The 16,574-nt window shown below is 44.2% G+C and overlaps 1 protein-coding gene across 6 annotated transcripts; it reads left to right on the plus strand.

Annotated features, from left to right (window-relative positions):
* The first annotated feature begins 4,100 nt into the window (after positions 1-4,100).
* LOC115535279 (uncharacterized) lies at positions 4,101-14,584 on the plus strand. 6 transcript variants are annotated; one of them, XR_003974434.1, is made up of 18 exons: positions 4,116-4,401; positions 8,273-8,603; positions 8,697-8,835; positions 8,952-9,044; positions 9,199-9,406; positions 9,698-9,867; positions 9,962-10,060; positions 10,186-10,418; positions 10,509-10,687; positions 10,778-10,871; positions 11,062-11,406; positions 11,532-11,649; positions 11,730-11,821; positions 11,910-12,027; positions 12,367-12,483; positions 12,738-12,927; positions 13,145-13,297; positions 13,759-13,907. XR_003974434.1 is itself a non-coding variant. In XM_030346341.1 (9 exons), the coding sequence occupies exons 2-8, from the start codon at positions 11,637-11,639 to the stop codon at positions 13,968-13,970; spliced, it is 891 nt and encodes a 296-aa protein (XP_030202201.1). In that variant the 5' UTR covers positions 11,085-11,406; positions 11,532-11,636; the 3' UTR covers positions 14,097-14,584. The 6 variants fall into 6 exon arrangements, 1 of the variants encoding a protein (XP_030202201.1); XR_003974433.1 differs by having other exon boundaries at positions 12,738-12,923; XR_003974435.1 differs by having other exon boundaries at positions 12,738-12,923; positions 13,162-13,297.
* Positions 14,585-16,574: the final 1,990 nt, after the last annotated feature.

Consider the following 16,574-nt stretch of genomic DNA (forward strand, 5'->3'; position numbering starts at 1 on the left):
CCCCCCTCCCTCTATCTTACCCCCCCTCCCTCCCTCTATCTTACCCCCCCTCCCTCCCTCTTTCTTACCCCCCCCCCCTCTCTATCTTACCCCCCCTCCCTCCCTCTATCTTACCCCCCTCCCTCCCTCTATCTTACCCCCCCTCTCTCTATCTTACCCCCCCTCCCTCCCTCTTTCTTACCCCCCCTCCCTCCCTCTATCTTACCCCCCCTCCCTCCCTCTATCTTACCCCCCCTCCCTCCCTCTATCTTACCCCCCCTCCCTCCCTCTATCTTACCCCCCCTCCCTCCCTCTTTCTTACCCCCCCTCCCTCCCTCTATCTTACCCCCCCTCCCTCCCTCTTTCTTACCCCCCCTCCGTCCCTCCTTCTTACCCCCCCTCCCTCCCTCTATCTTACCCCCCCTCCCTCCCTCTTTCTTACCCCCCCTCCCTCCCTCCTTCTTACCCCCCCTCCCTCCCTCTATCTTACCCCCCCTCCCTCCCTCTTTCTTACCCCCCCCTCCCTCCCTCCTTCTTACCCCCCCCTCCCTCCCTCTATCTTACCCCCCCTCCCTCCCTCTTTCTTACCCCCCCCCCTCCCTCTTTCTTACCCCCCCTCCCTCATCTCTTTTGAATTAATCAAGTGTGGCCCTTTCTCTATTCTTTAATGAATGCACTCCCATCAAACCATGGATAACTCTTACCATAATGGCTTCAGAGTGTTGGCTTCAGGCCACGCCACACCACGTAGGCCTCCTCTACTAGCTGTTAACCCTGTAGAAAGAAACACAACAAGCAATTTAGATCTGAGTTCAATAAAAGTTTGCCTCAAATTATTACAAGCTATTCATCACATAGAGAGATTCTTGAAGAAGCAACCACAAGAGGCTCCCCTCCAACAGGGATGGCTCAAAAGGTAGCTCACCTGACTTCATTCATCAAGCCAGCTGCTCCAAACGACACGGTCCTAAATAAAATAAAAGATAACACTACGAAGTGGATGAAGCAGAACCTGACTGCTCTAAAGAACACTATGCTGGGATCCTACTGGACCTCAGCACTGGTTTAGGGCCTTTCAACAATGAGGCTTATGACAGAGCCCTCAGGCGGGCCCACCAGGCTACGGCAGGCGACTGACTTCATCCTCCATCACCACACTACACTCCCTGGTCACAGATATCCTCCTCCATATTCTGATCCAGCCCCCATCATGTAATCATCCTCCTCCTCCCCCAGCCTGGCCCTGGACTGCCCAGCCTGTGCTCTTCCTCCCCTCTCTCCTCCTCCTCCTCCTCCTCCTCCTCCCCCTCCTCCTCCTCCCCCTCCTCCTACTCCTCCTCCTCCTCCTCCTCCTCCCCCTCCTCCTCTTCCTCCTCCTCCCCCTCCTCCTCCTCCTCCTCCTCCTCCTCCTCCTCCTCCTCCTCCAGCACTCTGCCCCTCAGTAAGTGTAGCAGCCACAGTATCCTGGCAATACTGCAGTTCTTTGTAGCTTAAATACTAAAGCCGTCATACTGACTTTTAATGATTTTTAATATAGCCCAGTCTTATTCTGTATGGTATGGAATTTAATTTAATTGAAAATGTTTTTATTTCAAACAAGTCTGCGTGCGTGCGTGCACGTATTGTGTGTGTGGGTGTGTGTGTGTGTGTGTGTGTGTGTGTGTGTGTGTGTGTGTGTGTGTCTCATTCATGCTGTATTGTTTACCGGTCCTCCTCCAGCTGGCAGTGGGTTCAATCCTCCCTCTCATATTAAACCATATCAGTCCCGGCCCTCTGCCCCCAGCTCCCTCCAGAACCACGCTCCTCTGACTCACCCAGACCACGGCCCTCTGCCCCCAGCGCCCTCCAGAACCACGCTCCTCTGACTCACCCAGACCACGGCCCTCTGCCCCCAGCGCCCTCCAGAACCACGCTCCTCTGACTCACCCAGACCACGGCCCTCTGCCCCCAGCGCCCTCCAGAACCACGCTCCTCTGACTCACCCAGACCACGGCCCTCTGCCCCCAGCGCCCTCCAGAACCACGCTCCTCTGACTCACCCAGACCACGGCCCTCTGCCCCCAGCGCCCTCCAGAACCACGCTCCTCTGACTCACCCAGACCACGGCCCTCTGCCCCCAGCGCCCTCCAGAACCACGCTCCTCTGACTCACCCAGACCACGGCCCTCTGCCCCCAGCGCCCTCCAGAACCACGCTCCTCTGACTCACCCAGACCACGGCCCTCTGCCCCCAGCGCCCTCCAGAACCACGCTCCTCTGACTCACCCAGACCACGGCCCGGCTCCACGGCCGCGGGGTTAGTGGAGTCCTGAAGGGGTTCCCCAGAGTCTCCTAGGACCTAGCACCCTGCTCCCTAGAGGAGTCTCGTAGCAACCTGCTCCCAGAGGAGGCCCTAGCACCTTGCTCCCTAGAGGAGTCTCCTAGGACCCAGCACCCTGCTCCCTAGAGGAGTCTCCTAGGACCCTGCACCCTGCTCCCGAGAGGAGTCTCCTAGGACCCTGCTCTCTAGAGGAGTCTCCTAGGACCCAGCAGCCTGCTCCCTAGAGGAGTCTCCTAGGACCCAGCACCCTGTTCCCTAGAGGAGTCTCCTAGGACCCTGCTCCCTAGAGGAGTCTCCTAGCACCCAGCACCCTGTTCCCTAGAGGAGTCTCCTAGGACCCTGCTCCCTAGAGGAGTCTGCTAGGACCCAGCACCCTGTTCCCTAGAGGAGTCTCCTAGGACCCTGTTCCCTAGAGGAGTCTCCTAGGACCCTGTTCCCTAGAGGAGTCTCCTAGCACCCTGTTCCCTAGAGGAGTCTCCTAGGACCCTGCTCCCTAGAGGAGTCTCCTAGGACCCAGCACCCTGTTCCCTAGAGGAGTCTCCTAGGACCCTGTTCCCTAGAGGAGTCTCCTAACACCCTGTTCCCTAGGGGAGTCTCCTAGGACCCTGATCCCTAGAGGAGTCTCCTAGGACCCTGTTCCCTAGAGGAGTCTCCTAGCACCCTGTTCCCTAGGGGAGTCTCCTAGGACCCTGATCCCTAGAGGAGTCTCCTAGGACCCTGTTCCCTAGAGGAGTCTCCTAGCACCCTGCTCCCTAGGAGAGTCTCCTAGGACCCTGCTCCCTAGAGGAGTCTCCTAGCACCCAGCAGCCTTCCCTGTAACCAGTGGTTATCTCATTACATTATATTCATATAACATAGTTTAGACTGCATTGTTCTTTGATAACAGAGTGAGGTGTCTCACCAGCACGTCCCTCCTTCCATTAACTCAGAAGGAACCAGAATGATTTGAGGAGGGAGGGTCGACGGTGAAAGTGCAGGGGGCGGGGCCTGAGGCACAGCCGGACCTGTCCGTCAAGGACAGAAGGTCTGCGATTGGAGCTTCTGCAGCGGGTCACGCCAAGGCGGTCCCCACAGTGAGACACCTCACTCTGTTACCAGAGAACCAGGGGTCACGCAAAGGCGGTCCCCACAGTGAGACACCTCACTCTGTTATCAGAGAACCAGGGGTCACGCCAAGGGGACCCCCACAGTGAGACACCTCACTCTGTTACCAGAGAACCAGGGGTCATGCAAAGGTAGTCCCCACAGTGAGACACCTCACTCTGTTACCAGAGAACCAGGGGTCACGCCAAGGGGACCCCACGGTGAGACACCTCACTCTGTTATCAGAGAACCAGGGGTCACGCCAAGGCGGTCCCCACAGTGAGACACCTCACTCTGTTACCAGAGAACCAGGGTTCACGTAAAGGAACCCAAAGGTAACACCGTCTGAAGGCTTTCCTATAGGTTCACTGAAGGAAAGCCTATGGTGACCCCTATAGGAGAGCTATGGAAGGACCTCAACCTCCCCATAAACAGCCTCATCCCCCTGGACTCACTCTGTCCACGATAATTACAGTGTTTCACACTTTAATTATCTTTAATTTATCTGTTTATGGAATATGCTGTAATTTTTCATAATATCACACATTTGACTTTTTATGGCATAATAACTGACATGTATATATACATTTTGTGTTCAATCTTTTCTACTTATATTATAAACCTGACCTTTTTAGAGAGAGAGAGAGAGAGAGAGAGAGAGAGAGAGAGAGAGAGAGAGAGAGAGAGAGAGAGAGAGAGAGAGAGAGAGAGAGAGAGAGAGAGAGAGAGACTCATTCACCGCGTCTCTCCCCTCTGATCGTGAATACGAGTTTCTAGTTGTTACGTTAATCTCACCCCACCCTGGAACGCTTGTTTTGTTGCGTCTACAGACTAGACCCCTCGGTCATCCGTCGACGGACGGAGGTAGTGTGAATGCGCCCTGGCCTGAATACGCGCGGACCATGGACCTCTAAAGACCGTTTGGAATGCGCCCGGACCGTTTTGAGTACACCATCCGGGTCCTTTCAGTGCACTGCTTTCCCCCCGATCGTAATTGGAACGCCCTAATCAAACTAAGTATAGTAAGTATGGGAAGTATGGATATCGGAATACGTTTAACAGTCTTATTGGTAAACTGACATTTGTTTTCTGTAAAGGACGTATGAAGCGATGCATCAGTGACTGAGTGTCTCTACCTGCTGTTTGAACCATCAAGTGTCTCTTTGTATTTGAGCTTCTAGACAGCGCAGCTATCTGTCTGTCGTTCATATTTTATTAAAGAGATGATTCTTCATCTCTGAGGGAAGTCATGGAGCAGCAGCCTCTAAGAGGTTAGTCTGACAGGACTGTAAACTGGGAGGGGAACGGGACCAACTGTTCACAACAGCGTACTTTAACTCTGATTTAGTCGGACGGTTTTTATTTCACACTTTATTGCAGCAGGAAGAAGACTAAGGTACGGTCGTCAACACTGACCTGTGATATAATAATCATATGTGAAGATTGAACTTGTCTATCATCATATATCAGCAGGTTGATCTATCTAAGGTCACAGTCATTAGTTCGCAGTGTTGCAGCACGCAGTCTCCTTCACCCTCACCGTAGTGTTTGTTGCCCGCCCCCAAATCATTTCCGTGTTCTTGTTGCATCTCTGTCAGAGCGAATGATGGTAAAACCATCCAGGTGAAAGTTTGTATCCTCAGTGACATCCTCAGTGCAGTCAACGTCCGAAGAAACAAAACGTGAAAGAAGGGTTAAAACTTCACGGTAAAACACAAACACGCAAACGCGTGTTTGTGTCGTGTCAGGAGTCGCTCCCAATACTGGTATATCCAACCCGGTCTCACGAAACCGGTCTCACGAAAAGTCGTGACACTGTCACGTTATTTAATCTATTGAAACGTGATCAGGATCACGTATTTTAAAACTTTTCGTGTTTTAAAGCACAAATTTCAAACCCATGTATTTCAATTGGAAGTATTTGTCGTGTCACCAGCACGACTTCCAAACTAAGGTTCTGTGCGGGAGCGTTCTCCCTAATGTCCCTTAAGGAGCTCCGTACAGAACATTTATTGTTAAAAATTGTCTGTGATGATAACTAACAATTGACAGCTTTTGGCCACCCATTTCTACTTAAACTTGTCTGTGAACAATATGACAGCTTTAGGCCACCCGTTTCTACTTTCACCTTTGATTCTGAGAAATTGTGACAATTCACGGATATATTAAATGCAGGTGCGCTGTATGTCTTGATGTTTATTTTATCTAGCCATCTACTGTCTTGTTTTTGGTTATGTGAATGAAAGTCCGCGTCGACGCCTCGCAAGTCCAGTGTCGCGAGCGGACGTTGCCATGACATCTAGAAATCATATCGTATTTAATGGGTTGTCACTAATATTGATGTGTTGGGCTTGATTATAACACTTGAATAATATTGTTTGCACCACGGCCTGGGGGGAATACTCGTATTCTGATACCTGCTGAGTAGTTCCAGTCCCGCGGGCCGGGTCTGGCCGATATTTCCCACCACTATCCTCGGGCCGGGCCTTTGATCGAGCTTTTTTATTTTTATTTTATCATTGGTTTATTGGCCTAATCTGAGGAGTAATCTATGCCATAAACAGGAACGTTATAGGCCTTTATTACACGGGTCTTCTCAATGCCGTGGCCCGTGGAACACTCCGTTCACTTGCATGGGTAGTAGTCCGGTGACTCGTCAACCCCAGCGTCTTCCGTTGCTAAGCGACGTCACCGTCTTTGCGGACATGCTGGAAACGAATAAATTGTAAAAAAAAAAAGAAAAAAAGACACAGCATGTGAAGTTATTTTTTCGTTTTGGCAAGTTCCAGTCAAATTGTCTTTTCAGCCTTCCAAACGAGAGCTGGTAAATAGTGAAAAATGCATTAAACTGTAATCAGAAAACGTGGATATATGCTATTGACCCTAGTGTATCTGTGGTATTAAGGATGGGACGAATTTCGAATTATAAATATGTTGAGCGGACTAGAATGCCTCCCGTAGGCCTATATATTATTATTATTATTATTATGCACGTCTTGAGCCATCAGTCGGAACGTGTCTGTGCCGCTTCCAGTGGGCATTTCAGTAGGGACCACAGCCGGTTCGCTGCAGTGCCGCTTCCGATTGGAAATTGGCCTTACGTACTTACCCATGAGCGTTCTCTGCCGTTGCCATGGTGAAGACGCAAGCTTTCTGGTTGCGTAAGCACTGTCGTCAGTTTTCGCGGGAATTTCGCTCATTCCCTCGCAAACTCCTACTAAGATAAGTTGATTGTCTATACGTCTGCTATATGTTTCGTTTAATATGATAAATTACCGGCATAGTTTAAATATTAGGGCGAAGATTAAATCCCCACCAGTGATTCACCATTGGTCAGCATCAATTATAAAGGGAAACTCCTGAAATTAACATAACCTTGCTAGCGAACGGATAATGTTCAATATAAACTAACACAATGCAGCATTAATAATATAATAATGTGTGAGTCATTTAATTGTGTGAGTTCATCTAGACGTTTTCATTTCCTCTGTCACTGGATCACTTTTAAAGTGAACTGTTTTGGATTTTACTTTAAGTTAAAGCTATACTGTACGATGTGAGAGAGCTAGCATGACTTGAAATTAGCTTCTCTTCGGAGTTCCGTTTAACTCCTCCCCCACCCTTCACGACTGCCCCAACCCCTCGACACAGAGCCGTGCACGAGCGCTAATGCTGCTTACGGCTTACTTCAACGGCAACCATTGCGTCACTTTTCAGGCCATTCAACTCCCTCAGCTGTCGCCATCGCTGAAAAGCGAATCCAATATTTATTCTCGTTTTTCCTCGAGCATTCTCTTACTTTTTTTTTGTTGCTGCCTTTTCATTTTCTGTCTTTCTTTTTCTTGCCTTTTTAAAAGGATGAACCGGGGCAAGTAACGGTGGCAGTGGTAACTTCTGTTGTTTCTCTTCCATTGTGTAAATGTTGTAGGCTCACTAGGTCTAGTCCACTGTCATGAACTACTATGACAACAACGCTTTCTTTGCCCTCCGTGAACGCGCTCAGGCCGGCTCAGGCTCGTACACAGAGGGGAGAGAACGCGCAGGCTTGTGATTGGTTCTTTATATTCGGGTACAATGTCTCCGATTGGTAAGCATTTTAACAGGTTTATAGCAGATACAGAATTCGTTTTTTTTTTCGCTTCTTTTTCATTGCCCATAAGTTATTTATTGCTGTCAGGATGTAAAAACCAATTTCAACAACATATTAAAAAGTGCATATCACTGAAAATCGTACAATATGCCTTTAAGTTGTGTAAAGTTGTGTAGAAAACAAGCAAGGTGCTGTCTTTGAACAATTTATTATGCTCTCATGGTGCTTTCCCGGTCTTGTACCGGCAAAAGTCCGCAATAGAGATAAAGAAAAACCCGCTAAAACATGGTTTCTCAACGGGGGGCGTTCGAACCATATTAACTAGATGCCTTATTACAGTGGCGTCTAGAACGTCACCATAGGCGGTGTCATGCCAAATGTACTTTTTTTTATTACTTTTTAAATAGCCATAACTTGCTAAATTTTCAACCGATTTACAAACGGTTTGGTTTATTACAAACGTTATTAACGTGGTTATGATATTTAAACGTAAATCATTGTAGAATTCCTTACAGTTAAAATTAGGTTACCGTTTCGAAACGTAACTATCATTAAAACCGTGATAACTGTGTGATATGACACTTTCACAGTAAATTTGTCCAGAATCAACCACAGTTAATAACACCCTCCCAGGCATAGGTGTAGTGTTAATGTTAATGCAGTTAGTTAATTTTAATGCATATCTGATATGGTTTTCTTATCATTAGGTAATGGCTACATTAACATTGTATTTTTTTGCACATTGCTGCTAACTTTGTTTGTGACTGGTTGATGGTTGACAGTTTTTTCTTTTCTCCCTGCAGCTCCTTTATAGTCAACCCCCACCACACGTTATCGTCGTCATTTTGAATACCCAAAGGCACTTTTAAGAGCCACGTCCATCTGTCTGCCTTTCTGTCTGGCTGTCTGTCTATCTATCTGCCTGTTTGGCTGTCTAACTGTCTGTCTGCCTATCTGTCTGTCTGTCTGTCTGTCTGTCTGTCTGTCTGTCTGTCTGTCTGTCTGTCTGTCTGTCTGTCTGTTTGTGTTGCAATGGCCATGAGACATACCATTGACCGCCAGCATCCCAGCTACAAAGAGGGGAAACGTAAATTGCTTGAAAGTAAACAAGACCACCTTATAGCTGAAGCTGAGGTTAGTGTTTTTATATCAAATGAATCGTTTTTCATTTGTCACCTGTCTCAGTTTCTGTACCTTTAATTATTGAATTTTCCCTTCAACACGCAGAGAGCCGTTGAGGAGAGGAAACGTGCGCGTTCTGGTGGAGGACCTCCATGTGGCTCCACTAGTGACGGTGCAAGACGAGGCAAGCCGAGGGGGAGGCGTGGAGGGCGACGCGGAGGGCGACGCAAAGCCTCAGCCACAGGTTCTTATCTGAATTATTTGACATTTATTGGAATTTAATGCGTAAATACTAGATGAGTTTGTAGCATGAAAGAATATTTATGAATGTTAATCATTCTTTAATGTACTCTTTTACAGTCACGTTCCCCCCAGCTGAGTGCTCCCCGTCATCCCATGAGGACGTTCCGCTTACTGTACCTTCAGCGCAACTGAATCCTCAAGAGGCATTTGGTAAATCCCACTGATGAATTGAAGTTTAAATCTAAAAATGTAAAGGTATCACTGAGAAAAAAGCCCTTTGTATTCTTGGTCCATGTACTTTTACTGTAAGTTATGTACTTCAACTGTGAATCCATTGTAGCCAAAGTTTCTATTTTCTTTACAGAAAAGTTTGTGGAGAGGCTTTCATCTCTAAATGCCTCTGGTCCTTCTGCCAAGCCTCAAAGAAGCTCTGCATCTTCATGGACTTTTCGGCAGCAGAAAGCCTCAGAGCGCTGGACAGAAGCACGACCAAACCACCTACAAGGCCTCATTGAAAAGGAGGCTGTTGGTCATCCCTTGTGTTGCCTCTGCCCCAAGCCGGCTGTTATTAGGTTGGATCACATTAATCTTAAACTTTATTTACCCAGGGTAGTAGCTGAGCATTACAGCAATTCTCAGTGCCCTGCTATATAGGCTAACATGCATGTCTTTTGGGGTGGGAGAGAAATTTGATACACAGAGGAAACCTACATGAATGTGAAAAGTACATCTAGGACCTTTGTATCAAACCGATTATCTAACTTAATTTAGAATACTGTAGCTTACTGTAACTTGAGTGTATTGTAGTTTATGAGTTATTCACATGAATAGTTGATTATATTATTAATTTTTTTCATCCCTAGGTGCAGAGAGTGTCTCCCTGAAGAGTGGTTCTGTGGGGACTGCGATGTACTGCATCACAAAAAACAGCCACTCCACAACAGGGAATGTCTGATACGTGGGTTCTTTGAACCCATTCCTCCAACCACACGCATCATGAAAGGGGAGGATGGATATTTCACTCAGGAGCAAGGTATATACTCAACAAAGCTTTTATTTTGCTGTTCACATGTGTCTGCAGCTTTTAAAAGATAATATGAAAGAATGGTCTTCTTTATTTATGCCAGCTTGCATCTTGCCAACTGTGAGTGTGTCAAACTGCGTCTGCGATGGCACAACCTTCACTGTGTTACCAGGCAAACCAGTGATTTTAATTAACATCAATGGTAAAAACAATTCACTATTTAAATTTATATTTGAAGATGATTTCCAGAAATAAAATCACACATCAAGATATTGGGGGTCTTTCAAAATGTGTTTTAAGCATGTTTTTTTTCTTTCTTGCTCTAAGGACGTTATGACTTGCATCAGCCACTGTATGTATGTCAGACGTGCCAGCAGCAGAGGACCCCTGACATGAAGCACTTCCTTCAGAGTGGATATTGGCCAGCCTCTCTCAATACTTCCACGTTGTACACGTTGGACCTCTTGAGCTCCTTTCAGGAACTGAAAGTAATCTCTCCGGGATTCTCCAGACAGGCCTTCGCAAAGCTCCTGGAGCATCGCACCAAGTGTGGAGGACGAGTTAGTATTATTGTTCTTGGACATATTACAACATTTCTGTGCATAAGCAGACAACATCCCAAATATTTTTTTATTCTATGTATCTTCCAGTCTGGACATATCAAAGGTGACACCCTGCAGCGCAGCTTCTTGGAGTTTTCATATGCTTCGTTTGAGAAGGACCAACTCTGCTGTGGTGCTGTTTTCACCTGCACAGCCTGCACACCAGAAATGTTGGCTGTTTCAGTAGATGGAAACAGAAAGTTATATCGCTTTCGCCGAAATGGAAGGTGCTCTTTGTTCCAGTGTTATTATTGATTGATTGATTGATTGATTTAGTTACATATTTAATACATTTCATTTCTATTTGTCTTCCACAGTTCTGGTGACCATGCCTTTTTTGAAGGTTTATTTGTGGCTGAAGACAGTGCAGTGTCTGGATTTGTGGACATGATCCAGAAAGCTGTGAAAAAGGCAAGTTTGAATCGTAATTTGACAAAATACTTCTGTTGCTAAAATAAACATATCTATCCAACATAGATTTCCTCCCCAACTGCAACTTCTGCCTGCCAACTAAAAAATCAAATTTAGTGAATACATGGCATATATAGTGTTTTATGATACCATTGATTTTATTTGATTTATTTTTGTTTACGTGTCATAGACACAGGGAAGAGGCACGTGTGGGGACTCCCAATGGACAGCAGCACGCGAGACATCAAGAAGGGCATCCAAATTGGATGAAGAGGGCATGGAGGTTGCTGTGTGTCGCCATGGTTTCCTTCTTAAAGCCCTTAATATGTACAGGGGAGAAATATTTGCCTACCCCATGTACCTTCAAAAGGAGCTGATGCCAGCCAAGGCACAATTCTTTGCCATGGATGTGGCTTGCAAATACTGGCCGTACCTGGAGAAAGTTGCCAGTGTCCTTCCTGCTCTCCAGGAGCTGACCACCATGAAACCTTTCCTCAGCGTCATGCATGCTCGAGCTCATGCTACCAAGTGTGAGGTATGTTTATTATTTTTTAATATGGTATGTAAATTGTAATGTTTATAATATTAAATTGAAGTTAATGGGTAGACTATATTATGTATATGTTTTGTGTTACCATTCCACTCAACCTTTACTAACAGATTAAATGGAGTGGTAGGAACCAGGAAGGAGCAGGGACAACCGCCGGTGAAGAGGTGGAACAAGTTAACAGCTACCTCTCTCGTTGAGCCCTTACGACAAAATATATGTCGAAAGCAGGTGAACAGAGTGTTTTCCATATTGTTGCATACTTCTTTTCAAAGACTGCATGCCATCAACTCATACTTTGCCTTCAATAGCCCGGTTGGACATGCTCACATTGCATGCAATGTTGTGGAACCAGAAGAAAGGGGATTCCTTACACCAGGCACTTTCCCCAAGATATGTGAAGGTAGGTCTAATGGTTTAATTTTGTCCTTTGTTTTTATCATTTGAGCTGTTAATCCTACAGACTTTATCCTGATTACACTGTTTATCAGACTTGTCAGAGGCTCCTGGATGAGACTGCAATGCTAGCAGTGCTAAAAACCCAGCTACATCTCTCAGATGAAATGGTGTCACAGTGGATCTCAGATGTGATGGAATGGGCAGCTGGTGGTAAGCATGACCAGATAACAGAAAATAACACAATACTTTTCCACTACTATTTGAATCTTCAGGTTTGATATTAAAGATCAGCCAACAATAGTTGGCTGATCATTCAGGGCAGTTAAAGTGATCTCTAGGGATTACAAGAGGTGGTGACATCACCTGCCACCAAGACCAGCAAACTGTGTGACATGTTGGGTTTTTTGTATATTCCAGTTTCTCTTCTGGAAGTATACATACCAAGTTGTACAATCAAGTTGGGTTAAGAGGGGTTTATGTGTAACATGAATTCAAACATCGAAACTGTTATGTGTTGTTTTATTTTGAATTGTACTATTATTTCTACAGAGACACGAGATGCATCTGACAACCTGCAAGGCACCACACACACAGGGCTTCAGCGGTCCATTGAGGGGCTCTACCTCAGTGTGAGGCAGCGGAAGCTAAATCTGTACCGTCAGAATGGTATTACTACTGTATAATATACACAAAAACAAATACATGGAATTAGTACACAATGTAGAAGCAATTACGCCAATTACAGCTCAATCATTACATTCTCTTCTGTTTGATTGTAACTGATTATTATCTAGATTGTCATTATTACATTCATCAGTCACTCACTGCAGCTTCACTTTCACTTTTTGAGTGCAATGTATTTTTTGCTTGACAAACAGTTCTGTCAAGAGCCTTCACCCATCTACTTCATGTCATTCTAGACAGCAACAAGCTTCGCCACCGGCTTCGGAGGAAGCTGGCAGAAGAGAAAAAGCTCCTTTTTCAGGAGATACAAAAGCACAACAAGCTTGACTCTGCAGCCAACATCGATGCAGCTGTGGTGGAGCACTCCCTGAGTGGAGAGAGCACTGTGTCCCCAATATGGCCTTGGGAGGTTCATGACAGCGGTATGTCAGTTTTTAGAAGATTTTTGTTAAGCTGTATACGGTATACTGCAATAAGTGTGCAAAAAATATTGAGTTGTTTAATATTCATGTCGTTTCTATTTGTATTTTAAGTTTTCTACTTTTTGTATAAAATTGATAAAAGAGTACAATTGTGGTCGATACATTTATGTTTATATGCAACATTGAGTATTGTATTCATAAAACTGTAATTGACTTTTTAGCAAACATTGGAACCAAGAAACGGCTTCATGACCAAGTCATGACAACAAAGCGACTGCAGGAGGAAAAAAACATTCTGGTGATGGAGATGGCACAACACTGCACATGGTTGCAGAACCTGGCATTGGTTCTCAAAAACAAGGTGGCTGAGTCGGGTAAGTTGACGCAAAACATAGCTGTCCATGACCAACTCACTTTCAATCACAAACCTAATAGAGTACAACAATCATTGTTTGCAGTGATGGTCATTTAATTGTACATAGTAAAATGGTGATATACGTTGTTTGCTATGGTAACAAGTCAGTGGGGTTGTAAAGTGTGTCACTTTTGCCAAATGTGGAGATATTTAGCACTGTGGCTATAGCCTGAAATCAGAAGTCAACCAAATAATTGTGAACATTGGCATATGTGGTCACACAGGGTTAGCATAAAAGTAAGCTTGTGCTTACTATTATCTCAATCTGAAGCCTGCTTGGTATCATGGCAACTATTCACATATGGTATTTAGATTTGGACAGGAGAGAGCTTTCTACTCTATTGAAGTTACAGTATGTGGACTCATGAAGCAATTTTACTATGTAGAAGGTCTGTAATGTAATCTCATGTATATTTTGAGGTGGAGAGTCTGGAGACAAAGGAGCTGAAGGACTTTGCAGTCTCTTGAGGAGAAGAAACACAGAGGTGTCAGAGGGGTTGCAAGTGGTCCTGCAAAAATACAAGACTGCTTTAGGTCCTGAGGCCTCTGTCATTCAAAATATTGAAGAGGAAGACCAAAGTGTCCACAGCAGTCCAGACACCAGTGAGGATGAAGAGGAAAGCATAATTTAGGTGACGTTCACATAACTACACAGATTAGTGTTACTCTTTAAAGATTATTTATGTATTTATTTATGCTTTTTCATTCTAAACAGCTCAACTTTAGCTTTTGATCTTACCTCTTGTTTTTTCCCCCAGATTGAAGCTGCACTGAGGATGGACTAAGGAAATGGACTTGCCTAGAAAGCACTAATGTGATAAAACATGCATTCGGGCGTCTTATATTATTTCACACGCATAGATATTAACTTGGCACTATGGGGGAGGGAACCAAGGAAGGCAGGCTTTCCTATGATTGGCCGTTCTGAAGCGCGATATTCGATTGACAGCCCTCCTCAGCCCGAATTCAGCCAAGGGTTTCTTACTTGAAGGGACCTTCGCCCAGACGTGATTGTCTTCTGAGTTTCAGCCATTGACTACAATACAGAATGAATGAGAGGAGGGCTGAGGAAGGCTCTCAATCAAATATCGTGCTTCAGAAACAGCCAATCACAGGAAAGCACGCCCTGCCTTGATTCCCTCCCACATAGTGCCAAAATTAAATTTGAGCGAGAGAGAAAAACATCATTCGCGAGAGGCTGTTTTGTATGACCAAAGTTATTCCCCCCTCTCGCTTGCAACGAGGTAATAATAATAATAATACATTTAATTTAGAGGCGCCTTTCAAGACACCCAAGGTCACCTTACAGAGCATATAGTCATCATACATTATTTAAAAAAAACAAGACATTGTGTAAAATTAAATAAACATAAGCAATAAGAAATAAATAAAACAAAAACAAGACAAAACAAAACAAAAAAAACAATCAAAACAGTGATCAGTTAGACGTTGTGTGCGAGTTTGAACAGGTGAGTGAGAGTAATGCTCTCGAGGATCTTTTTTCCTGGCTCGGGGAGCTGCGCTCTGAGTGCGGACGTGCGCACAGATAATTTGGGCGCTCGCAGTTAACATCAACGTGTATGAAATAATATAATACGCCCGAATGCATGTTTTATACCATTAGTGCTTTATGGCACTAATGTGTCGCCATACTCAACCGCTTATCCTGGCAACTTCACACCTGACACTGCACCCTTGGGTCTTCTGCAATACACCCACCAAGTGTAAAATAAATCAGATGAACACTACTAACTGCTTCCTGTCAACTGACAGCAGTCAGCTGACCGTCATTACATCGCTGTAGCACGTGAACATTCATTGGTGCCATACTTGACAGCTCTCCACACAGTTACATAGCATTGTGGTGAATGTTCAGACCACTGTTTCATCTCTCCCCTTCCAGTGTCACAGAATATCAATCTTGGTGATGGAGGCACTAGCATTTTGGTGTGTTATTTAGTTAATGTGTGTAAAAGATGACTTCCTCAAATGTCTTGTTTTGTTCGGAATTCAAAGATATTCAGTTGACAGAATATATAGAAGTATTAAGAAACCAGAAAATATTACATTTGAGAATCTGGAATCTGATCATTTTGATTTTTTTTATTTTTCAAAAAATGAAAAAGTGATTAATCGTTCATCCAAACAGTTGGTTATTAATTAAAATCAAATTGTTGCATGTCATGTAAAATGTAAATCAAGGAGAACGACCATTTTGATTGATAGGGTGGCGTGACTAAGTATGTATACATATAATGTAATATGCATTAGACTGTATGTAACAAAGAGACAGTTGTATAGTTAATATAGGTACGTACAGTATAACTGGATTACATGTTCTGTTGTCAGTGCTTATGTAAAGCTAACCCTACAGTCCATTTTTAAGAAATACAGCCCAAATTGTTTGTGTGTTGGACAGATCCATTTGGTGCATTTTCTCCAGTATTGTTGCAAAAGATGAATACATTATTGCCAAAAATGACCATTTTTTGTTTTACTTTTCCATCATGTTTAGAAACATCATGTGACAGTTTTGTGTTTTATAAAAAAAGATAGCCTATCAAGAGAAAATATGGGAAACAAACATAAATAATGCATAATTAATTATATTTTGAATTGAGTTAAATTTAACATCACATACATTATTATTTATGTGGATTACATCAATTAACTGATCTCCTTGTGATATATTTCACCCAAATCATCTATATGCAGTATAATGTAGCCTATGTTTTACTTGTAGATTTTTGATTCAGTAAAGATTCATTTTCCTAAACTTATTTACAACCCTCCTCTTGGTGTAAGAACTACAAGTATCCCTTCTAACTTGTATGGTTCCTCAAATTTCAAAGGAACGATTGTAATGGGCATTGTATTTTTAAATACATTGTATTCCCCATGATTAGAAGTTTGCAGTATTAAACTGGATGATAACATTGTAATTAATAACATTACAATGTTACATATAAATGTAGTATTGTTCAGTACTATATTGGGTATATATTATGTTCTATGATACTTAAATACTAAACCTAAATTGTCATGTTAATATCAAATTGAAGTTGGGGTTGACTGACGTCTTGAAAACCTTGGGGGGTGTTCACTAGCCAGTAAGGCTATTGCTAGTTATCTGCGACTGCTGTCGATTATTAATCCATCCTACTGCAGGTATACTGAACTAAATTGTTTTGTTTGGAAGCCACACCATATTAAAACCAAATTATAAATCACATTTA

The sequence above is a fragment of the Gadus morhua genome, chromosome 22, assembly GCF_902167405.1.
Source record: "Gadus morhua chromosome 22, gadMor3.0, whole genome shotgun sequence".
Lineage (NCBI taxonomy): Eukaryota > Metazoa > Chordata > Actinopteri > Gadiformes > Gadidae > Gadus > Gadus morhua.